Below are 23,609 nucleotides of genomic sequence, written 5' to 3' on the forward strand. Positions count from 1 at the left end.
CGGGGCGGCGACGGGGGCAGCGGCATCGGGGGTGGCGGTGGCGGGCTGGAGATGGTCTTGCCCTGCTTGCCCAGCAACTGCGGCTTCGTTTTTGGTGCCGCACTCTGGGTCCGGCACCAAAACGTCGGGGGTGGCGGCGGGGGCGGCGACCCGAGCGGCGCGTGCGTTAGCGGGAGCTGGCGCAACAGCGGCCGCAGCGGGTGTGGTGGCCCCAGGCGTTGTAGCGGTGGTGTCGATGGCGGCTGCGAGGGGGGCAGCGGGGGCGGCAGCGGCATTGGCCGTAGTCAGCCGCTCCCTGGCGTCCTTGCCGGCGACGTCCGGGAATAACTTGCGTCCAGTGACGCCCGGAACGTCGAGCGGATGCAGCTGCTTTTTCGTAGGCGGCGGAGGCGGCATTCTGGAGGCGGCAGGTGCATGCAGCGCCATGAGCAGATTCGTAAGGCGCCGAATCTCGGCCGTCATGGCGGTAAGTTGCTCTGCCTGAGATTTAAGCTGCTCCCGCAGCATCGCGTTCTCTATGTCCCGCGGATGGGAGGCGGTGGACAGCGGGGCCGGCGGGGAGGCATTATTCTCCGTGAGGACTCCGAGGCAGCAGGTGGTGGCTCGACCGGCGACAGGGGCGCGCATATAGCGGCCGGCACGGGAGCCGCGACGGGCGTCGCAGAAGTCACGGTGAGCAGCGTTTGTGTGCTCGCAAATAAAACGAGAAAAAACATGTATTAAAAAAAAAAAAGAACGAAGATACGCAAGTAAAAAAAAGAGAGCGAACATACAATAAAAAGAGAACGAAGTTAGCGAATAAAAAAGAGAGAGAAACATACATTAAAAAGAAGAACGAAGATACGCAAATAAAAAGAGAAAAACATATATTAAAAAGAGAACAAAAATAAAATATTATATATATAAATAAATTTCAAAAAAAAAAAAAAATTTATTATTCACACACCCACACAATTGTTGCATTTAATTTTCTATACGTATTAAATGTTGTGGTTCTGGAAAAGAACCGGTTTTTGTCATCGGTTGTACCGTCAACGGTAAACTGAACGAAACGCGCGCGTTTAACCGCCGAAACCGTACAGCGTGCGGCCTTGCCTTTTCAGTGCGTAGACGACATCCATGGCGGTGACGGTCTTCCGCTTGGCGTGTTCGGTGTACGTGACAGCGTCACGGGATGACATTCCCTCTAGAAATGTCTTTAGCACGCCACGAGTTTCTTCGTAGATGGAGGCCGTATGCTCGCCACCACCACGGCGGGCGAGACGACGAATTGCCGGGCCTTGGCGGGATGCCCTGGATGTTGTCACGGAGAACTTTGCGATGACGCTTGGCGCCACCTTTCCAGCCCTTTCGCCTCCCCTTTGCCGCGACCAGTCATGTTGATTTGAGGTTGGAAAACTCGGAACACGATGTGTACGCTACGCGCGCGCGTAGATGAGAATGATGCGGGAAAACCTTATGCGCGCACGCATTTATGCGCCCGCCCTCCACCCTCCACCGCCCCTGTTCCGACCGGACGCGCGGTACGGTGCTGCCATATCTAGTGAGCGGTATATATTAACGAAATCGGCGTTTCACCCGCTCATTACTCGCCTGTGACCCCCAGTGCGTCAACATCGTCTTCGTCTGTCTGTTCGTGCGTGTGTGTGTGCATCATGGCCGTACCAAGCAAACCGCCCGCAAATCTACCGGAGGGAAGGCTCCGCGCAAACAATTGGCGACGAAGGCGGCGCGTAAGAAAACGTGCCACCGGTGGTGTGAAGAAGCCCCATCGTTACCGTCCCGGCACTGTCGCACCTCGAGAAACGCCGCCACCGCAAAGAGCGCCTGAACTCTCGCATCCCGCAACCGTTGTTCCAATCGTCTTCGGTGCGCGGGAAATCGCCCCAAGATTTCAAGACTGATCTGCGCTTCCAGAGCTCGGCCGTTATGGCACTGTTACAAGAGTGCGCGAGGCGTACCCGGTTATCCCTCTCGAAGACAATAAATTTGCGCGCCATTCACGCCAAAACGCAAACCATCATGCCCAAAGACATCCAGCTGGCTTCCGTCGCATCCGTGGCGAACGCGCTTAAGCGCAATACGACCAATAAATAACTCCACAATAATGACCGGTTCTTTTCAGAACCACAAAAATTCTACCGATTTAAAACACGTTAAATGCAATCATACTTTTATTTTAATCACCTATATTAAATAAAATATATATTTATATTTATTTTATTTAAAAAAATTTTTTTTTTTTTTACAGAATTTGTTCCCTTCAGTCGCACACCGACCGCTTCGGAGCGAACGGACGCGCGCCGTCCGAGTGCCAGCGCGTCCGTGCCGAGCGGCAAGCGTAAACGCACACAACGCGAACACAATCGTATCGATTTAAAACACGTTAAATGCAAACACATTTTTATTTTAATCGACTATATTAAATGTAAATATATATTTATATTTATTTTTATTTAAAAATTTTTTACAGAATTTGCCCTCAGTCGCACACCGACCGCCGGAGCGAACGGACGTGCGTCCCTGGAGTGCGCCAGCGCGCGTCCGTGCCGAGCGCAAAGCGTAAACGCACACAACGCGAACACAATCGCATCGATTTAAACACGTTAAATGCAAACACATTTTTATTTTAATCGACTATATTAAATAAAAATATATATTTATATTTATTTATTTTAAAAAAAAAAATTTTTTTACAGAATTTGTTCTCAGTCGCACACCGACCGTTGAGCGAACGGACGTGCGTCCGAGCGCCAGCGCGTCCCGTGCCGAGCGCGCGCGTAAACGCACACAACGCGAACACAATCGCATCGATTTAAAACACGTTAAATGCAAACATACTATTTTAATCGACTATATTAAATAAAAATATATATTTATATTTATTTTATTTTAAAAAAATTTTTTTTTTTTTACAGACCTTGTTCAGTCGCACACCGACCCGCCGGAGCGAACGGACGTAAGTACGTCTGAGTGCCAGCGTCCGTGCCGAGCGCGCGTAAACGCACACAACGCGAACACACCGCATCGATTTAAAAACACGTTAAATGCAAACACATTTTTATTTTAATCGACTATATTAAATAAAAATATATATTTATATTTATTTTTATTTAAAAAAAAAAAAATTTTTTACAGAATTTGTTCTCAGTCGCACACACCGACCGCCGGAGCGAACGGACGTGCGTCCGAGTGCCAGCGCGTCTGTGCCGAGCGCGCGTAAACGCACACAACGCGAAATACAATCGCATTCGGATTTAAAACATGTTAAAATGCAAACACATTTTTATATCGATTTACAATATTAAACAAAAATGAAATACATAAGTTTATATTTATTTCTATTTAAAAAAAAGAAAAAAAAAAAATTTTTTCCGAATTCAAACTGCGCACCGATCGCCGCAGCGAACGGACGTCCGTTCGAACCGCTACGCCACACGCGTTTAAAATGCAGGGCATATTTTTATTTCATACGTACAATTTATTTATTTTATTTTATATTTTCTGGCAAAAAGCTAAAAATTTATTTAAACAATACAATAATACCAAAAAATATAGTTTTTCTATAATGTTTTTGACTTTTGTGGCCCTGAAAAAGGGCCATTTTCTATGCTGTTTGTAAACAATTCACCTTATTTTTGCGACGCGGCGGCTTTTGCCGTCACCGTTTTGGCGGGCCAGTTGCCGGTTTGGTTTTCTTTGGCTTCGGCGCTTTCGGTTTTTAGTGGGCGAACCTTCGTCGACGATTTTTCGCTTTTGACGGCGATTTTAAGGGACTTTACCGCAGCGGTGCGGCAGCTTTACCGGCCTTCTTCTTTTCAACGGTGGCGGCAGGTGCTTTTTCGGCGATTTTACCTTCTTTCGGCGGTCGTGGCGGCGGCTTTTCGCTGCAGCGGTGGTGGCGGCGGCGGTCGCTTTTTTCGGCGACTTGCGCGCTTTACGGTTGCACTTTTTTGTTTTCACAACTTTTTGCTCGCGGCCCCTCCGACGCGGAGGCGGTGCGCGGCGGCGGCGGCTGCTTTGCCAGATGCAGGCGCCGCTAGCTGGAAGCGATCCACTTGCGCCTCTTACCTTTGGAGTTTGCACCAACACGCCGGATGGACGCGTTCTGCATTTGCGAATAAACGGCGAGATTTTTTCGCATCTACCTTATAGTTGGCGGCGATGTATTTTAATTGCCTGCAGCGATGAACCACCACGTTCTTTAAGCAGCTTTAATTGCGTTGCACACCATCTGGATGTTGGCGGGCGCGTCGGCTTCGAGCGCGGCACTTCGATCGCACTTGCCGCCGCAGCGGTCTTCTTTCGGCGCTCTGCCGCTGGCGACGCAGCAGACGGGTGCGGTGAATGATGCGGCGGGCTGCTACGTCGGTGTGACATGATGCCGTTTATGCTTGCGTTGTTTAAACACGAGCGAAATCGAACGATATTTGCGAAAAGCAAGAAACGCGTGTCGAGTGTATCGATGTGAACTGTCTGGCGGGACGAACTGCGACTGGCTGCAAAATACAGTGCATGAGGCACTTTGGTACACGGACTGTCAACAGTTTTTTCTATCAGCATCGCGTATGCGTCGCGAAACGTTCGAAAATCCAACTTCGTACCAACGCCCTACTTTCGCCCCTTGCACGCGAGCGTCGATCTTGCCGCCCACCATTTTGCGGCTACAATGCGTGTAGAGCGATTTTCGCGCTTTTACGTATGCGCGTCGATAGTATTAAATAAAACACGACGCGCGACGAAAACATTAAAGCGAACGGGTACAGTTTTGCCGATCCTCGATCCGCCAACGTTTCCCGCGTTATAAAATGCACATTTTATCGCTAGCGCGCTGCTTATGCGTTTAAATGATTTGCCAATTAACGCCTCTCAACCGTGTGCGTCGATCACGCACCGATGTTGAAACCGGAGATCGCGCAATTCGAGCGCAAAGTTGCGCCGCATCTGCGACCGATGCACGCGTGCGATACACGCGTTGAACGGCGCCTTACGTGCAAGCGCTGCCGGACAAACAACGCTTTGTTTTCCACGCTGATGACGACGTCGTCATCGTCGTCGTCGTCGTCGTCGCTGCCGCCGCCGTCGTCGCAATATAGCGGCGAATGTTTTTGCATGCAAACGCAATTTCCATGTATTGCGTCCGCCATTTTGCAGTTTGTTTACGTGCGTTTACGTTCATAAAACAAAACTACTGCTCCGCCGTACGCACGACAAAAATGCGCGCGGCAGCTAAATTTGTTAAAATTAATAATGTAAACGCCTATTTGAACGCAAATAATTCGGGATTTCTCTAAATAATATTGGCTGGCAACATAAAATATTTTGCAACAATTATTTCAAACATAATACCTGCAAAAAATGCAAAAAACGACATGATGCGATGATCTCTGCGCAGCAGAAATAACACAGCCAAAATAATTATTGTAATATCTGATCGTTTTGCATGGCTGCGGCGATGTGCCTTCCGCCGGCGGCGCCGCACGACTGACGCGCGCTAGTTCATCAACGCCCGCCGCACGTTCGCGCCACTATCGCCGCCGCCTCGATGCAAAACCCAAAAACCTAAATATTCGCCGCAGCGTATGTAAGTGCTAGAAAACGCGCCGGCATAAACTCCGTACAATTAAATCTGGTTTTCTAAATATTAATATTTAATTATTAAAATATTATATCATACAACATACATATACACACTCGCACTCGCCGCGAAAATATAAAATAATTCTTTAATTAATTGTTGAAAAATACATGTGTGTTTCTTAGTCTTGGTCTTTGTCTTTGTCTTCGTCTTCGTCTATCAGCGTTCCGCTGATAGGTAGCCTGTATTTATACGTTTTCCGCTCCGCAATTTTGCACAATCGAACAAAAGTGAAAAGAAAAGTACTTGGTCGCGTCACTGCTCGCTCGCTCGCTCGCTCGATCAGACTTTGCTGCGTCAACAACAATCGCAATCATGCATCATGGCCGACACCAATAATGTAAACACATGTAAATAAACACACATGCTTTAATTTTCCATCCAAAACAAAACGTATCAGAGAAATGTGAAATGTGGAATGTAAAATGTGAAATGCATGCATGCAATACGCATAGGCATTATGAAAATGAAACGAAAAAAAAAATATATATATAATATAATATAATTAATAATATATAATATTTTTAATATTATATAATATATAAAATATATAATATTAAACAAAATGACAAAAATATGAAAATTATTTCGAATATAATTCAAAATTCACACATGTGTTTTAATATTTTTTGCTTATGTTGCAATTTGGCATTTTCTGATTCATACACGCATACACATTTCTCTCTCTCACACACACACACACACACTCACGCGCGCGCGCGCACGAACGAGCGAAGAAACGAATAAACATACAAATATAAAATAATGACGATAACATTTTACCCTTATTATTACGTCGTATTTTCTAAAATATCTATAAATAAATATTTTATAAATATTTTATAAATTATTTTAAATAAAATAAATATAAATAAAACGTACGAAACTATTTAATACAAAAAAAAAACGGGAAAAATTTGCGCCCCTTGTCTAACGCACTACCCCTATAGAAGTGGGCGGAGCCTGTGCTCAGACCGAAAATCGCCAATGATTTTAGATTTTGGTTCTATTACAGTTTTCAAATGCATTTTGATCTCGCAGCGAACGCACGCACGCATTCGTTAAGAATGTGTAGAAAAATTGTGAAAATCACTTAGAAAAATTGCCTTTTTCAGGGCTGCTACGAATTTAAAAAAATCATAGAAAAAAGCAAAACCAGAAAATTCACGGTTTATTTTATTTTATTATTAATATTACCGTTTCTTTAAATAAATTAAGTATGTTTTTTACCAGCAAAAAATAAAAATATAATAATCAAGTACATGCTATTCATTTAATATAATTAAACAAAATGCACTGGCATTTAACGCATTTTTTTGAATCGATGTGTTTTGTTTTTGTGTTGTGCGTTTAAGCACGTTCGCTGCGATAGTGCAGGCGCTCGACCGGACGTCTATTCATTTTAGCGGTCGGTGCGCAGATGAGATCAAATTCTAGAATGGAATTTTTTTTTTTTAGTTAAAATAAAATAACATTAATAAATATCGCGTGTTTAGTTATTATAACAAATTAAAAATCAAAACTATTAAAGCAAAATTAAAATGTATGTACAAAACAAGTGAACAAAATATTTGAATAAACAAAACACATAAACATACACATAAAAAATAATAACAATAACAAACATTTCACGCCTATTGCGATATATTTTATAAATTTGTGCTCGCACACACACACACACACACGCGCGAGCGAAGAAACGAATAAACATACAAATATAAAATAATGACGATAACATTTTACCCTTATTATTACGTCGTATTTTCTAATATATCGGCAAATATTTAAATATTTTATTAATTATTTTAAATGTAAAATAAATATAAAAACGTACGAAACCATTTAATACAAAACGGGAAAAATTTGCGCCCCTTTGTCTAACGTGCACTACCCCTATAGAAGTGGGCGGAGCCTGTGCTCAGACCGAAAATCGCCACGATTTCTAGATTTTGGTTCTATTACGTTTTCAGTCGCATTTTGATCTTCGCAGCGAACGCACGCACGCATTCGTTAAGAATGTGTAGAAAATCGGATAGAAAATTGCTCTTTTCAGGGCTACAAATTTAAAGAAAATCATAGAAAAAAAAGCAAAACCAAAAAATTTACGGTTTATTTTATTTTATTATTAATATTACTGTTTTCTAATAAATTTATATACTTTACCAGCAAAAATAAAAATATAGCCAATCAAGTAATACACAAGTATTCATTTAATATAATTAAATGAAATAAAAAATGCACTGCATTTAACGCATTTTTTCAATCGATGTGTTTTGTTTTTGTGTTGTGCCAAGCACGTTCGCTGTGATAGTGCAGGTGCCTGACCGGACGTCTATTCATTTTAGCGGTTTGCGCAGATGAGATCAAATTTAGAATAGAATTTTTTTTAGTTAAAATAAAATAACATTAATAAATATCGCGTGCTTTAGCGGCTATAACAAATTAAAATCAAAACTATTAAAGCAAATGAAATGCATGCAATAAAATGCGAACAAAATATTTGAATAAACAAAACACATAAAACATACACACATAAAAATAATAAATAATAACAAATATTCTACGCCTATTGCGATATATTTTATAAATTTGTGCTCGCACACACACACACACAATAATAATACCACACACGCGAGCGAAGAAACGAATAAACATACAAATATAAAATAATAACACAATATTTCACGTATATTACATATATTTTATAATATATTTTATAAATTTATATATAATATTATATATATAAAATAAATTATATCAAATAAAAATATAGTAAGTGAATAAATATTACGAATTTATTTATTATACGCATGAAAAATATGTTTAGGTATCAACGCGACTAAATTGATGCGTTTAAATCTTTTTCATGCATATGTTGCAATTTTGCATTTTCTGGAACTCCACCCGCCAAGCGAGAGAAGCATGCGAGTAACATTATATTAACCGCTCGCCTGCTCGCTCACTCAGACCTTGCTGGTGCCAACAACAATCGATTGTTTTATTTCATAACATCAGTGCTTGTGTTAGCGCCATCACATGTTTAAGTTTTAAATTTAAACTATTGTAAAGCAAATGAATAATGTACTGCATGTAATGTATGCATTTGAAATGAAACAAAATAAATATATGTATATAAATATAGATACATGCAAAATATATTAATAATATAAAAATATCAATATAATATCGCGACTGATTTAAAATTATCAGCTAAATGCACCAATTATCTAACCCAACATATAGCCCCAGTATCACCTGAATCCGTCCTCATCCGATCCATTCTAAACCGGACGTCCAGTTCTGCCAAACCACCAACGTACCGATCCACACGCCACTTATCTTTATCCGACCATATCTTTGCACTATCTACCTTTCCGTCGACAGTTCCGTCCGATCCGCCTGAATGAACGACGTCCGCGTCCGGTCCGCCAACGCAACAACGCGCAACACGAAAATCATCCGATTAACACTTTATTAACTGATCCACCAAAATATTTATGATTACCCATTAAAAATCGACCAACACCGAACTGCCTGAACGACGCAACCGATCCGCCGCCGCAAACGTCCGCCGTCCGCACCGACTTAAACCACCAACCGACCGTCATACACCACCAGCGTGCCTGTTCCGCCATCCACGCAGATGAACGACGTCCGCGCCCGAGGCGCATAAATACCAAACGCAACGCAACGACGGAAACACTTTACCCCAACGAACCAAAATTTACCCGCGTCCTTCGCCAAAACCCAAACCCGCCCCACCGAACCGAACGCGTCCGCGCCCGTCCATTCGCCAAACGCGAACGCAACCCAACGACGCCCAACGTCAAACGCCACCTTGTCCAGACCATACCAAACAAATATACTTTCGCCAAAACGGTTCCAGCCCGCACCCGACCAGCGATGAACGAATACGCAACCGATCAACCGCGCGCCGGGCGCAGGCGTCCGCACACCGCGCAACAAACGCGTAAACACAACGCATCCGATTCTAAACACGTTACGATACCAGCCTTAACCCGAACTGTTACGATGACGACGAAAACCACAACCATTCGTCAACTGATCCGTTTCGAGGATCTGATGCGTCCAGCGTCCAGTTCGCAAAACCCACACCGGAACGCAAACCACGCCACTTTATTCAACCGACCGCGCCAAAATACGTACCGTACCATCCACCCGACCGCCGATTGCGTCCAGGCGTCAGCGTCCGGCGAACGCACACAACGCGAAAACGCATCCATCTGACTTAAACACGTTAAACGTCACCAACCATCGGTGTACTAGCCCACGAGCGCAACCGCGGCTCATTCAACCAACTGTCCGACAAACGACGCGTCCGATTCCAGCGCCGCGCATAACGTACCGCCAACGCACGCAAACGTACAACCGCACCGATCCAGTTCACGCAAACGTCACATTCATTTTGAACTTAATTAAACCACAATAAACCGATACGACCAGTTTACGATATTTGCCACCAGAACGCCCGCGTACCGACTTGTGTTCCGAACCGATTCTGCGTTTTGCGTCATCGCGCATCGCCACTGGCGGTTTGGTGACGCCTTTGCGCCCGCCGATACGCCAGTTCACCGGCACCATAACTTCCGTTATTAACGAACATAGCGCCAGACGACGGCGTCTGCGTTTTGCCCATAAACCAATCCACGACGTCCGTCTGCCCGGTTTCAACCAGCCGACAACCCCAGCAAACGGACTGCGCGATCCCGAAATGCCTGCCCGCCGCCTGCGCTCGAAAACGACGAAACGGCGACCAGTCGCCATTGCGCCCCAGATATCGAGCGATGTCCCGCCCACCGGCGATGCCGCACGGCAATTCCGTTCGAACGCCCGCTCGCGTCGTCCGTCCTTAGCACCGCGTTCAACGCCCAGCCGTCCGCGGCGGCAACGTCGTGCCTCTACCGTCTTCCGCGTATCCCGCCAGCCGCCGTGTAACCTGCCGAACGCCTGCGCACCGGCCCCGCCGCCGCTGGCCACTTCCGCCGCTCACCGCCCGTCCCGTCACCGCCCATCCGCCCGCCGCGTCGCGTTTCGCTCGCAAAGAAACCGGAAAGCGTTCAAAACGCAGTTCCTCCAGCCGCCGTAAAAAATTAAACGCAATTTTTTGCGGCCAGCCAGTACACAAGTAAATTGATTTAGCCTTTATAAAGCCAGTGTCGCACAAACAGAAAACAGCGGCTAAAAGCAAAAAGATACACAAAAATGAAACGAGAAAAAACATACACAAAAAAGAGAACAAAAATAAAATATTGTATATATATATATATATATATATATATATATAAATTTCAAAAAAAAATTATTTATTATTCACACACCCACAATAATTTGATGTATTTAATTTTCTATACGTATTAAATGTTGTGGTTCTGAAAAGAACCGGTTTTTTTTGTCATTGGTTGCATCGTCAACGGGTAAAACTGAACGAAACGGGCGCGTTTAACCGCCGAAACCGTACAGCGTGCGGCCTTGCCTTTTCAGTGCGTAGACGACATCCATGGCGGTGACGGTCTTCCGCTTGGCGTGTTCGGTGTACGTGACAGCGTCACGGATGACATTCTCTAGGAATACCTTTAGCACGCCACGAGTTTCTTCGTAGATGAGGCCAGAAATACGTTTCACACCACCACGGCGGGCGAGACGACGAATTGCTGGCTTGGTGATGCCCTGGATGTTGTCACGGAGAACTTTGCGATGACGCTTGGCGCCACCTTTTCCCAGCCCTTTGCCTCCCTTGCCGCGACCAGTCATGTTGATTTGAGGTTGGAAAAACTCGAACACGATGTGTACGCTACGCGCGCGTAGATGAGAATGATGTGAAAATTCCATGCGCGCACGTATTTATGCGCCCGCCCCCTCCACCCTCCTCCGCCCGCTCCGACCGACGCGCGGTACGGTGCTGCCATCTAGTGAGCGGTATATATTAACGAAATCGGCGTTTCGCCCGCATTACTCGCTCAGACTTCAGTGCGTCAACATCGTTCGTTCGTTCGTTCGTGTGTGTGTGCATCATGGCTCGTACCAAGCAAACCGCTCGCAAATCTACCGGAGGGAAGGCTCCGCGCAAACAATTGGCGACGAAGGCGGCGCGTAAGAGTGCACCAGCCACCGGTGGTGTGAAGAAGCCCCATCGTTACCGTCCCGGCACCGTCGCACTCCGAGAAATTCGCCGCTACCAGAAGAGCACCGAACTTCTCATCCGCAAACTGCCGTTCCAACGTCTTGTGCGTGAAATCGCCCAAGATTTCAAGACTGATCTGCGCTTCCAGAGCTCGGCCGTTATGGCACTACAAGAGGCAAGCGAGGCGTACCTGGTTGGCCTCTTCGAAGACACAAATTTGTGCGCCATTCACGCCAAACGTGTAACCATCATGCCCAAAGACATCCAGCTGGCTCGTCGCATCCGTGGCGAACGCGCTTAAGCGCACAATACGACCACAATAACCCACAAATAATGACCGGTTCTTTTCAGAACCACAAAAAAATCGTATCGATTTAAAACACGTTAAATGCAATCACATTTTTATTTTAATCACCTATATTAAATAAAAATATATATTTATATTTATTTTATTTAAAAATTTTTTTACAGAATTTGTTCTCAGTCGCACACCGGGACCGCCGGGAGGCCGGAACGGACGTGCGTCCGAGCGCCAGCGCGTCTGAGCCGAGCGCGCGTAAACGCACACAACGCGCAGAACAGCCAATCGCATCGATTTAAAACACAAGCAAATGCAAACACATTTTTATTTTAATCGACTATGTCAAAACATATATTTATATTTATTTTATTTAAAAAAATTTTTCACAAATTTTGTTCTCAGTCGCACACCGTGGACTGCTGATGGTGAACGGACGCGCGTCTGAGCTCCAGCGCGTCCGTGCCGGGCGCCTTCTTAAACGCACACAACACGCGCGCAACGCGCGCACACGCGAACACAAATCGCATCATTTCAAAACACGTTAGAATGCAAGCGCCATTTTGGGTTTTAATCGACTATATTAAATAAAAAATATATGGCTTATATTTATTTTATTTTAAAAAAAAAAAAAAATTTTTTCACAAAATTTGTTCCCAGTCGCACACCGACCGCCGGGCGAACGGTGACGTGCGTCCGAGCCGCCAGCGCGTCCGAGCTGGCGCGCATAAACGCACACAACGCGAAATGCGCAACGCATCGATTACCGTAAAACACGTTAAATGCAAGTACATTTTTATTTCACCCATCTGGTATTAAAAATATATATATTTATATTTATTTTACCGAAAATTTTTTCACAGAATTTGTTCTCAGTCAAACACCGGACCGCTTTGACAACGGACGTGCGTCCGAGCGCCAGCAAACCGTGCCGAGCGCGCGCGCGTAAACGTACACACAACGGAACACAATCGCATCGATTTAAAGTTCACGTTAAATGCGCGGCTACTTTGGCCTTTAATCGACTATATTAAATAAAATATATATTTGTTTATCTTGCCTTTAAAATTTTTTTCACAAAATTTGCTCAGTCGCACACACCGGACTGCCGGAGCGAACGACGTGCGCCGAGCGCCAGCGCGTTGCGCCGAGCGCGCGTAAACGCAATAATACGCGAAATACAATCGCATTGCTGATTTCAAAACACGTTAAATGCGTAATATTTTTATTTTAATCGACTATGGCTAAATGTAAAGTACGTATATTTATCATTTTAGTAAAATTTTTTTCACAAAATTTGTTCTTCAGTCGCACACCGACTGCCGGAGAGCGAACGGACGTGCGTCTGAGCGCGCCAGCGCGCGTCCGTGCTGAAAGCGCGTAAACGCAATACAACGCGCGAAATACAATAGCATGGATTTAAACACGTTAAATGCAAGCACATTTTTATTTTAATCGACTATATAAATAAAAATATATATTTAGAGTATTTATTTTATTTAAAAATTTTTTCACAAAATTTGTTCTCAGTCGCATACCGACTGCCGGAGTGTCTGACGCGCGTCTGAGGCCCAGCGCGTTGTGCCGGGGCGCGTATAAACGCACAATACTGCAACGCGCGCACAACGCAAACTACAATCGCATCACTGATTTAAAACACGTTAAATGCAGCGCACATTTTTATTTTAAATCAATTATATTAAATAAAAAGGAGTATTTATATTTATTTTATTTGCAAATTTACAAAATTTGTTCTCGTGTCGCGTAATAATCAACGCCGGAGTGAACGGAAGTGCTGTCCGATGCCAGCGTCCGAGCTGGGCGCGCATAAACGCAATAATAAATCACCGATTTTAAAACACACGCTGTCGCAAAGCGCATACTTTTTATTCTTAATCGACTATATTAAATAAAATATATATACGATATTTATTTTATTTAAAAATTTTTTCACAATTTGTTCTCGTGCCCGCACACCCACCGCCGGAGCGAACGGACGCGTCTTCGTCCGGAGCGCCAGTGTTCGTGCCGAGCGCGCATAACGCACACAACGCGCAATACGTGCGCGCACAACGCGAACACAATCGCATTTAAAACACGTTAAAATGTAAAAGTACATTTTATTTTAATCGACTATATTAAATAAAAATATATATTTATATTTATTAAAAAAAGAAAAATTATTTTTTTCCACTGAACCTTATTCGTGGCACCGCCGCAGCGGGAACGCGACGTCCGTTCGGCTGCTGCGCCACAATGCGTTTTGCAAAAAAACATAAAAATCTCACGTATCATTTAAATGCGTTAAATGGGCATAGTTTTATTTCATATAATGTGTACAATTTATTTATTTTATTTTATATTTCTGGCAAAAGCTAAAATTTATTTAAATACAATAATAATAAAAATATAGTTTTTTCTATAATGTTTTTTTTGATTTTGTGGCCCTGAAAAGGGGCTATTTCTCGGCGCTGTTTTGTAAACACCACCTTATTTCTTTTTTGCGACGCGGCGCTTTCGCTGCCGTTTCGGCGGCCGCTGCTGGTTTAGGTTTTCTTTTATTTCGGCGCTTTCGGTTTTTATGCGGCGAACCTTTCGTCGACGATTTTCGCTTTGACGGCATTTCGCGACTTTACCGCAGCGGCAGCGGGTAGCTTTACCGGCCTCTTCTTTTCTTCAACGGCAGGTGCTTTTTTCGGCGATTTTACCTTCTTTCGGCGGTCGTGGCGGCGGTCTCTTTTCGCTGCTGCAGCGGTGGTGGCGGCGGCGGTCGTTTTTTCGGCGACTTTGCGCGCTTTACGCCGCCGGGTGCACTTTTGTTTTCACAACTTTTTTGTTTCGCGGCCTCCGACGCGGGAGGCGGCAGCGGCGCAGCGTGGCCGCTTCGCTGTGATGCAGGCGCCGTTAGTTTAAAGGGATTCACTTGCGCCCTTACCTTTGTTTGCACCAACACGCCGGATGTGACGCGCCCCAGGTATTTGCGAATAACGGCGATTTTTCGCATCTGCACCTTATAGCTGGCGGCGATGTATTTCTTAATTGCCTGCAGCGATGAACCACCAGCCGTTCTTTTGCTTTAATTGCGTTGCAGGTACACCATTTCCGGATGCTGGCGGGCGCGTCGGCTTCGAGCGCGGGTAATCTCGACGCACCTTCTGCCGCCGCAGCGGTCTTTCGGCGTGCCTTTTGCCGCCGGCGTAATGCAGTGATTGCGGTAGCCGGATGCGGTGCTTTCAAGCATGTCGGTAGACATGATGTTGTTTATGTTTATGCTTGCTTTTAAAACACGAGCGAAATCGAAGCATTTTGCGAAAAGCAAGAAACGCGTGTCGAGTGTATCGATGTGAACCGTTCGGCGGGACGAACTTCGCGACTGGCTGCAAAAATTACAGTGCATGAGGGTACCTTTGGTACAACGGACTGTCAACAGTTTTTCTATCGCATCGCATGCGGCTGCGAAAACAACCGGAAAATCCAACTTCTGTACCAACGCTCTACTTTGCCGCCTCCCTTTGCACGCTGTGAGCGTCGGATCTTTGCTGCCCACCATTTCCATATACGCGGTAGAGCGATTTTCGCGCTTTTTACGTATGCGCATCGATAGTATTAAATAAAAACACACGCGCGACGAAACATTGTAAAGCGAACGGGCGTTTTTGGCTGATCTCGATCCGCTAACGTTTCTGCGTTATAAAATGACATTTTATCGCTAGCGCGCTGCTTGGCGTGTTTAAATGACGCAGCCACCTTCAACGCTCTCTCTAACCGTGTGCCGATCACGCAAATTTCCATGCCAGAAACTGAGACGCGCAATTCGAGCGCAAAGTTGCGCTTGCATCTGCGATCATTTACGCACGCGCATACACGCGTTGAAGTTTCTCTTACGTGCGCGTTGCCGGACAAATGCAACGCTTTGTTTTCCACGCCGATGCACGACGTCGTCATCGTCGTCGTCGTCGTCGTCGCCGTCGTCGCCGTCGCGTCGCAACATAGCGTACGTTTTGCATGCAAACGCAATTTGATACCGTCCGCCAGCTTGCAGTCGTTTACGTGCGTTTACGTTCATAAAATAAAATCCACTGCTCGCCGCACGCACGACAAAATGTGCGCGGCAAGTAAGTAGCTCTGCCCTAAATTAATAATGTAAATGCCTATTTGAACGCAAATAATCTGATTAAATAATATTGGTTGTTAAATATAAAAATATTTTGTGCAGAAACAATTATTTTAAATATAATACTCGCAAAAATGCAAAATGACACGATGCGATGCGATCTCTGCGCAGCAGAAATAATCATTGGCTGAAATAATTATTGTAATAATTCGATCGTTTTGGCTGGCTGGCTGCGGCGATGCGCCTGGCCGGCGGGCGCCGCACGACCGGACGCGCTATAGTTCACTAAACGTCCGTCGCACGTCTTGCTTTCACCACGCCGCCGCTCGATGCTAAACCAAACCGGGGCATGAGTCCGCAGCGTGTTGCAAGCGTAAAAATGCGCGGCGAGCAACTCGTACAATTAAATCTATTTAAACATTATTTAATTACAAAATATTATATCATACAACATACATATACACACCTCGCACTCGCCGCGAAAATATAAAAATAATTTTAATTAATTGTTGAAAATACATGTGTTTCTTAATCTTAGTCTTAAAATAAAACAATACAACTTAAAATTACTTACATAGTAAAACTTAAAATATTGTTACAATTTAATTATTAATTTATATACAGTTCCTTCTAACCTAGATTACCTGTATGTACATGATTTTATGTTTATAGTTAATTATTTGTTTACAAAATTATTGTTTTACAGTCGCTTGTGCCCTAGCTAGGTTGTAAACGAAAAAAAACACAAAATAGAGACGTTAATAGAAAAGGAAAGGTTTAATTTAATGGGATTTGGTTAAGTGTTTTTTGGTTATTTTTATAGTGATTTTGAAGTGGATGTGATAGAATGTTTTCGGTTAAATTGGAGGCTAAAATGTGGTGTTTGTAAAAATTAGTGTTAAGTTTTCTAATGACGTTTAGTATAGGAATGCAGCCGGTTTGTTTGTGTATTGATGATGTTCTAATACGGGAGTTTCGGTTAATTTTTAGGATGTTTCGTAAAATAGAGTTTTGGAATAATTGGAATTTGTTTTGGTTTGAGTGTGATGCTAATGAAGTGACTTGGCATCCATAGGTTAAGATTGGTAGGATGTATGTTTTGTAAATTTGGGTTTTTAAGTAAGGATTTAGTGTTGAATGGTTACCAATTACGGGATAAAGTTTATTTTTGGCGTTTCGGGCTTTACTAATGGTTGTGTTAATGTGTTTTTTGAAAGTTAGTTTTTTATCTATGATAATTCCGAGGTATTTGGTTTCAGGAGTTTCTGGGATGTTTTTGTTATTTAATATTGGGGTGCTGGAGTGAACTAAACGTTTAATACTTCTACCGAAATAAGTAATAGTGGATTTTTCGGGGTTAGGGAGAAGTTTCCATTTGTTATAATACTTTTCTAATTCTACAAGGTGTCGCTGGGTATATTTGTTTGCTTGGGAAGCTTGGGTCGAGGTAGTAATTATAGCTGTATCGTCGGCAAAAAGAGCAATGTCGGTATTAGGGTGAGTAGGTATATCGTGCGTGTAAATATTGTATAATTGAGGAGAAAGGACGCCGCCCTGCGGGACGCCGGTCGTTAGGAATTGAGGGTTCGAGAAAGTATTTTGAAGTTTTACCTGGAATGTTCGGTCGTGCAGGTAGTTATGGATTAAGAGGATTAAGTTTTTCGGGTAGTTAAGTTGGATTAGTTTAAAAATTAGAGCATCGTGCCAAATTGTGTCAAAAGCTTTAGTGAGGTCAATGGTCGTTAATGTGGTAATTTTGTTGAGATTAGTGTTACGGGTAATAATATTTATAATTCTAGCTAATTGCATATTTGTGGAGTGATGTTTACGGAATCCAAATTGGGTATCAGGTAGAATTTTGTGATTAAGGGTGTGTTTAGTAAGTTCGGAGTTTATAATTTTTTCGTTTAGTTTGCCTAGCATGGAGATTAAACTAATGGGTCTATAATTTTGCGGAAAAAGTGGATTTTTATTAGGTTTGGGAATTGGTATAATTATCGAGTGTTTAAATTGGGTTGGAAAATAAGAAAATTTATAGCATGCATTGTAAATATTAGTTAAATGGGATATTATGTTGTTCGGGAAATTTTTAATCATTTCATTAGTAATTTTGTCTTTTCCGGGAGATTTTTTGTTAGGTAATTTTTTGATTAATTACGATTTGATTGTATGGAAATTTGTGATTGGGGTGAGTAATTTCCAATGGATGGTTGATTAATACAAATTTTGGTTTGTGGATTTTGTTAATTTGTAATTAGGTGTCATGCAAATTGATTTATTGAGTTAGAAACTTTAGCAGAATTCATCGGCTAATGCATTGGATTTTTCCGGATTTTAGGAATTTTATGCCGTTAGTAGTGTAAAGAGGTGTGTTTATTTGGGTTAGGGGATTTTTAATTGTTTTAGTGAATTTATAGGATGATTGGAGTTTGAGATTTTGGATAGTTTTTCTGCCATTGGAGATTTGAATGGGAAATAATGTTTCGTTGATTTCACAGGATAATTTGTTAATTTGAGGGTTTTAGTGCGTAATGGTTGATATTTCTGGAAATTTTTGCGTAGTTTATTTTTTGTGTTAATTAGGTTAATGATGTGGTTTGGTAATTTGGAGCTTATGGGTTGTAGTGTGGTTTTAATTTAGTGTGTTTGGAATATGCAATTAGCGTAGATTTAGTAATATTGTCTAGAGCTAAGTCGATTTGGTCGGTATTGTTAAGTGGCAAATTAAAGGATCGAAGATTTTAAATTATTTTGAAATTCTTCCAGTTAGTAGTTCTAATAATAGGTGTGTTTTGAGTTTAATCGTGGATTTTAGGTGAATTCTAGAGACTACAGGTAGATGGTCGGAATCTAGGTCGTTAAGTGTTGCAGGTGGTTCAATATAATATTTGGAATTTAAGTATTAAATCTATTATTGGATGGATTATTGCCATTAAGCGGGTAATAGAATATGAGTTTGAGGTATAATAGGTTTAAGTTTGGGTTGAGATTCAGGTAGTTATTTAATATTTGCCGTTCGGATTAGGTAGAAATTGTTGTGCCAGGTAGGATGTGTCGTGCGTTAAAGTCGCCTAATACTACGGAATTTGGGTTTGTGAAGAAAGGGAATGAATTTAATTCGTTAATGTTGGGTGGGTTTTTAGGCTTGGATTATAGTAATTAGTGATTTAGATTATTTTCTACTAGGATGCTAATGGAATTTTTGGGTGTCAGGTAGTTTGTCAAAATCGATTTCTTTTTAATGTAAATTGCTAAGTTATTGTTATGGATTAGGTTATAATTTACTATTTTTGGAGAATTTAGGCGGATTTGTGGCTTCTTGTACGCATACAATATGAATTTTGTAAAAATTTACTCAGCTCTTCTTCTTCCAAGAATGGCACCGTTTTTATAACAATTGACTTGGTGTTCTCAATTTTCTTTCGGTGTGTAAAATATTCGAGGTTATTCAACCCCTCGAATAGTTTGAGCAGTTTGCAGTGGTCCTGCTCGTTTCTGGCAATGATTTTAGTGCGATTACCGTAGTAAATAATCGGCACACTGGAGGTAGTAGCGGTGATCTTGCGGTGGAATTGTTTGTAGTCGACAATTTTTGATTTTACGATAATGGGTGGCATGTTCGTGTTGTTGAGCTGTTTGCGGGTGGTGGCTGTGTCGTCAATCCCCATGTTCTGTGTCGTTGGCGTTGGCGAGGTCCGTTTTTCTCCCTGGTTGCTGTTGTTTCGCTTCCTTCTTTTGTTCTTTACCTCCTCGAATGGCTCGTCGGAGTCGTCATCTGCGGGTAGGGGCTGTTCTTCTGCGCCGTGGAAGTCGTCGTCGTCGTCGTCATCCATCGGCAGCTGGGCGTATCTATTATTAACAGAAAGAGAATATTTGTAGTTATTTTTTTTGTCTTGCCGTAGGTACTTGTCGTAGATTTTCTCATTGACAGCCATGGTATGTTCCAATTGTGTAATTTTTGTTTTAAGAAAAACATTTTCTTCACGAAGTTGCTTTATTAGCGTTGCGAGGTCAATTTCGTTTGCGGTGGTCGTCATCGGGTAGGCAGTTGAGGGCTGTTGGTTGGTATCGCGTTGCGACATGTTGTTGTAGTTGATGTTCTCTGTTCGAAGGTTCGATCGAGACTGAAGCGTTATTATACCGATATCAGGGGATAGTCGCCTTTTTCGGTCAGAGCGGAGGCTCCGCCCACTTCTATACTGGCAGTGGGTTAGACAAGGCACGCGCACGGCAAAAAAAATCTACAAATATCCCCTCCACCACCTTCAAGCGCTCATTTCTCGTTCGACCGTCGTCGCGTGCACGTCGTCGGCACGTCTGTTCGTTTGTTTGTATATTCGCTCAAGTTCGCGTTCGAATCACCATGTCCGGCAGAGGCAAAGGCGGTAAAGTGAAGGGCAAGTCAAAGTCGCGCTCATCGCGTGCCGGACTCCAATTTCCAGTGGGTCGCATCCACAGGCTGCTGCGTAAAGGTAACTACGCCGAACGCGTCGGTGCCAGTGCACCCGTACCTCGCCGCCGTTATAGGTGCGGCCGCTGGAAGTGCTGGAATTGGCCGGTAACGCTGCCGAGACAACAAGAAAATACGCGCATCATCCACGTCACTTGCAACTTGCCATCCGCAACGACGAAAAATTAAAACAAGCTGCTCTCAGGCGTCACAATTGCCAGGTGGTGAACACCGGCCATTTAAGCCGATGCTTTTGCCGAAGAAAACCGAAAGAAGCCTTAAATATCGACATCAATATCAAACAGCCCTTCTCAGGGCCACAAAATCGCTCAATTTATAGAAATTGCCCTCGCACACGCAAACCTATAATTTTTTATGTTTGAAATAAAAGTGCACAATACAATAAATTAGATTTGTTTTATATGTTTTGAAGTAAAAATATACGCGTCGTGCGCGTGTTTGTGTCTTTCATAAATAAACGAGAAAAAAACATGCATTAAAAGAACGAAGGTACGCAAGTAAAGAGAGCGAACAGCCACAATAAAGAGAACGAAGATACGCGAATAAAAACATACATTAAAAGAGAACAGATACGCAAATAAAGAAAAACGGTATTAAAAAAACAAAGATACACAAAAATGAAACGAAAAACATATATTAAAAAGAGAACAAAAATAAAATATTATATATATAAATAAATTTCAAAAAAAATATTTATTATTCACACACCCACAATAATTGTTGTATTTAATTTTCTATACGTATTAAATGTTGTGGTTCTGAAAAGAACCGGTTTTTTTGTCATCGGTTGCATCGTCAACGGGTAAAACTGAACGAAACGGGCGCGTTTAACCGCCGAAACCGTACAGCGTGCGGCCTTGCCTTTTCAGTGCGTAGACGACATCCATGGCGGTGACGGTCTTCCGCTTGGCGTGTTCGGTGTACGTGACAGCGTCACGGATGACATTCTCTAGGAATACCTTTAGCACGCCACGAGTTTCTTCGTAGATGAGGCCAGAAATACGTTTCACACCACCACGGCGGGCGAGACGACGAATTGCTGGCTTGGTGATGCCCTGGATGTTGTCACGGAGAACTTTGCGATGACGCTTGGCGCCACCTTTTCCCAGCCCTTTGCCTCCCTTGCCGCGACCAGTCATGTTGATTTGAGGTTGGAAAAACTCGAACACGATGTGTACGCTACGCGCGCGTAGATGAGAATGATGTGAAAATTTTATGCGCGCACGTATTTATGCGCCCGCCCCCTCCACCCTCCACCGCCCTGCTCCGACCGACGCGCGGTACGGTGCTGCCATCTAGTGAGCGGTATATATTAACGAAATCGGCGTTTCGCCCGCTCATTACTCGCTCAGACTTCAGTGCGTCAACATCGTTCGTTCGTTCGTTCGTGTGTGTGTGTGTGCATCATGGCTCGTACCAAGCAAACCGCTCGCAAATCTACCGGAGGGAAGGCTCCGCGCAAACAATTGGCGACGAAGGCGGCGCGTAAGAGTGCACCAGCCACCGGTGGTGTGAAGAAGCCCCATCGTTACCGTCCCGGCACCGTCGCACTCCGAGAAATTCGCCGCTACCAGAAGAGCACCGAACTTCTCATCCGCAAACTGCCGTTCCAACGTCTTGTGCGTGAAATCGCCCAAGATTTCAAGACTGATCTGCGCTTCCAGAGCTCGGCCGTTATGGCACTACAAGAGGCAAGCGAGGCGTACCTGGTTGGCCTCTTCGAAGACACAAATTTGTGCGCCATTCACGCCAAACGTGTAACCATCATGCCCAAAGACATCCAGCTGGCTCGTCGCATCCGTGGCGAACGCGCTTAAGCGCACAATACGACCACAATAACCCACAAATAATGACCGGTTCTTTTCAGAACCACAAAAAAATCGTATCGATTTAAAACACGTTAAATGCAAACACATTTTTTATTTTAATCACACCTATATTAAATAAAAATATATATTTTATATTTATTTTTATTTAAAAAATTTCACAGGGTGGTCTCAGTCGCACACCGACCGCCAGACGGGCGCGGACGTGCGTCCGAGCACTCAACGCGTCCGAGCGAAACGCGCGTAAACGCACCGCGAACACAATCGCATCGATTTAAAACACGTTAAATGCAAACACATTTTTTATTTTTAATCATTTGCCAGTAAATAAAAATAACATATTTATATTTATTTTTATTTAAAAAAAAAATTTTTCACAAAAATTTGTTCTCCGTCGCACACCGACCACCGCCGGAGCGAGCAGACATGCGTCCCGAGCTCCAGCGCGTCCGTGCCGGAAGCGCGCTTAAACGCACAGCACACGCGCGCAACGCGCACAACGCAAACACAATCGCATCGATTTAAAACACGTTAAATGCAAGCACATTTTATTTTTAATCGGCTTATATTAAATAAAAATATATTTTATATTTATTTTATTAAAAAAAAAAAAAAAATTTTTTTTTTTCACAAAATTTGTTCTCAGTCGCGCACCAGCCGCCGGAGCGAACGGCGTGCGTCCCGAGCGCCAACGCGTCCGTGCCAGCGGCGAGCGCACGCACAACGCGAACACAATCGCGTCGATTTAAAACACGTTAAATGCGCGAGCGCATTTTTATTTTAATCGACTATATTAAATAAATATATATTTATATTTATTTTATTAAAAAAAAAAAAAAAAAAAATTTTTTCACGGGGTGTTCTCAGTCGCACACCGACCGCCGGAGCGAACGGACGTGCGTCCGGCGCCAACGCGTCCGTGCCGAGCGCGCGTAAAAAACGCACACAACGCGAACACAATCGCGTGAAAGTTTAAAACGTTAAATGCAAACACGACATTTTAATCGACTTATTAAATAAAAATATATATTTATATTTTATTTAAAAAAAAAAAATTTTTTTTTTCCTGCAAAAGTGTTCTCAGTCGCACACCGACCGCCGGAGCGAACGGGCAGCGTGC

At 43.4% G+C, this 23,609-nt stretch overlaps 4 protein-coding genes and 3 pseudogenes across 4 annotated transcripts; 4 read left to right on the plus strand and 3 right to left on the minus strand.

Moving 5' to 3' along the window:
- Positions 1–1,045: 1,045 nt before the first annotated feature.
- Positions 1,046–1,378, minus strand: LOC135802700 (uncharacterized; annotated as a pseudogene).
- Positions 1,379–1,409: 31 nt separating this feature from the next.
- LOC135802686 (histone H3-like) lies at positions 1,410–2,075 on the plus strand (annotated as a pseudogene).
- An 8,945-nt stretch (positions 2,076–11,020) lies between these two features.
- Positions 11,021–11,469, minus strand: LOC135802701 (histone H4). Its single transcript, XM_065316313.1, has one exon. The coding sequence runs from the start codon at positions 11,408–11,410 to the stop codon at positions 11,099–11,101; it is 312 nt and encodes a 103-aa protein (XP_065172385.1). The 5' UTR covers positions 11,411–11,469; the 3' UTR covers positions 11,021–11,098.
- Positions 11,470–11,617: 148 nt separating this feature from the next.
- LOC135802698 (histone H3) lies at positions 11,618–12,172 on the plus strand. The gene has a single exon (XM_065316312.1). The coding sequence runs from the start codon at positions 11,671–11,673 to the stop codon at positions 12,079–12,081; it is 411 nt and encodes a 136-aa protein (XP_065172384.1). The 5' UTR covers positions 11,618–11,670; the 3' UTR covers positions 12,082–12,172.
- Positions 12,173–20,396: 8,224 nt separating this feature from the next.
- Positions 20,397–20,982, plus strand: LOC135802687 (histone H2A-like; annotated as a pseudogene).
- A 431-nt stretch (positions 20,983–21,413) lies between these two features.
- Positions 21,414–21,854, minus strand: LOC135802696 (histone H4). Its single transcript, XM_065316311.1, has one exon. The coding sequence runs from the start codon at positions 21,800–21,802 to the stop codon at positions 21,491–21,493; it is 312 nt and encodes a 103-aa protein (XP_065172383.1). The 5' UTR covers positions 21,803–21,854; the 3' UTR covers positions 21,414–21,490.
- A 135-nt stretch (positions 21,855–21,989) lies between these two features.
- LOC135802693 (histone H3) lies at positions 21,990–22,543 on the plus strand. Its single transcript, XM_065316308.1, has one exon. It carries the CDS (start codon positions 22,070–22,072, stop codon positions 22,478–22,480), a length of 411 nt encoding a protein of 136 aa, XP_065172380.1. The 5' UTR covers positions 21,990–22,069; the 3' UTR covers positions 22,481–22,543.
- The last annotated feature ends 1,066 nt before the right edge of the window (positions 22,544–23,609 follow it).

This window comes from Atheta coriaria, unplaced genomic scaffold (assembly GCF_025399875.1).
Source record: "Atheta coriaria isolate IRGN ID8LTWV9N9 unplaced genomic scaffold, Caltech_Dcor_3.1 hic_scaffold_45_pilon, whole genome shotgun sequence".
Lineage (NCBI taxonomy): Eukaryota > Metazoa > Arthropoda > Insecta > Coleoptera > Staphylinidae > Dalotia > Dalotia coriaria.

What these genes read in the sequence shown, in the direction of transcription:
- LOC135802701 (XM_065316313.1), bottom strand. Translation starts at nt 11,410, where the DNA reads ATGACTGGTCGCGGCAAGGGAGGCAAAGGGCTGGGAAAAGGTGGCGCC.
- LOC135802698 (XM_065316312.1), top strand. Translation starts at nt 11,671, where the DNA reads ATGGCTCGTACCAAGCAAACCGCTCGCAAATCTACCGGAGGGAAGGCT.
- LOC135802696 (XM_065316311.1), bottom strand. Translation starts at nt 21,802, where the DNA reads ATGACTGGTCGCGGCAAGGGAGGCAAAGGGCTGGGAAAAGGTGGCGCC.
- LOC135802693 (XM_065316308.1), top strand. Translation starts at nt 22,070, where the DNA reads ATGGCTCGTACCAAGCAAACCGCTCGCAAATCTACCGGAGGGAAGGCT.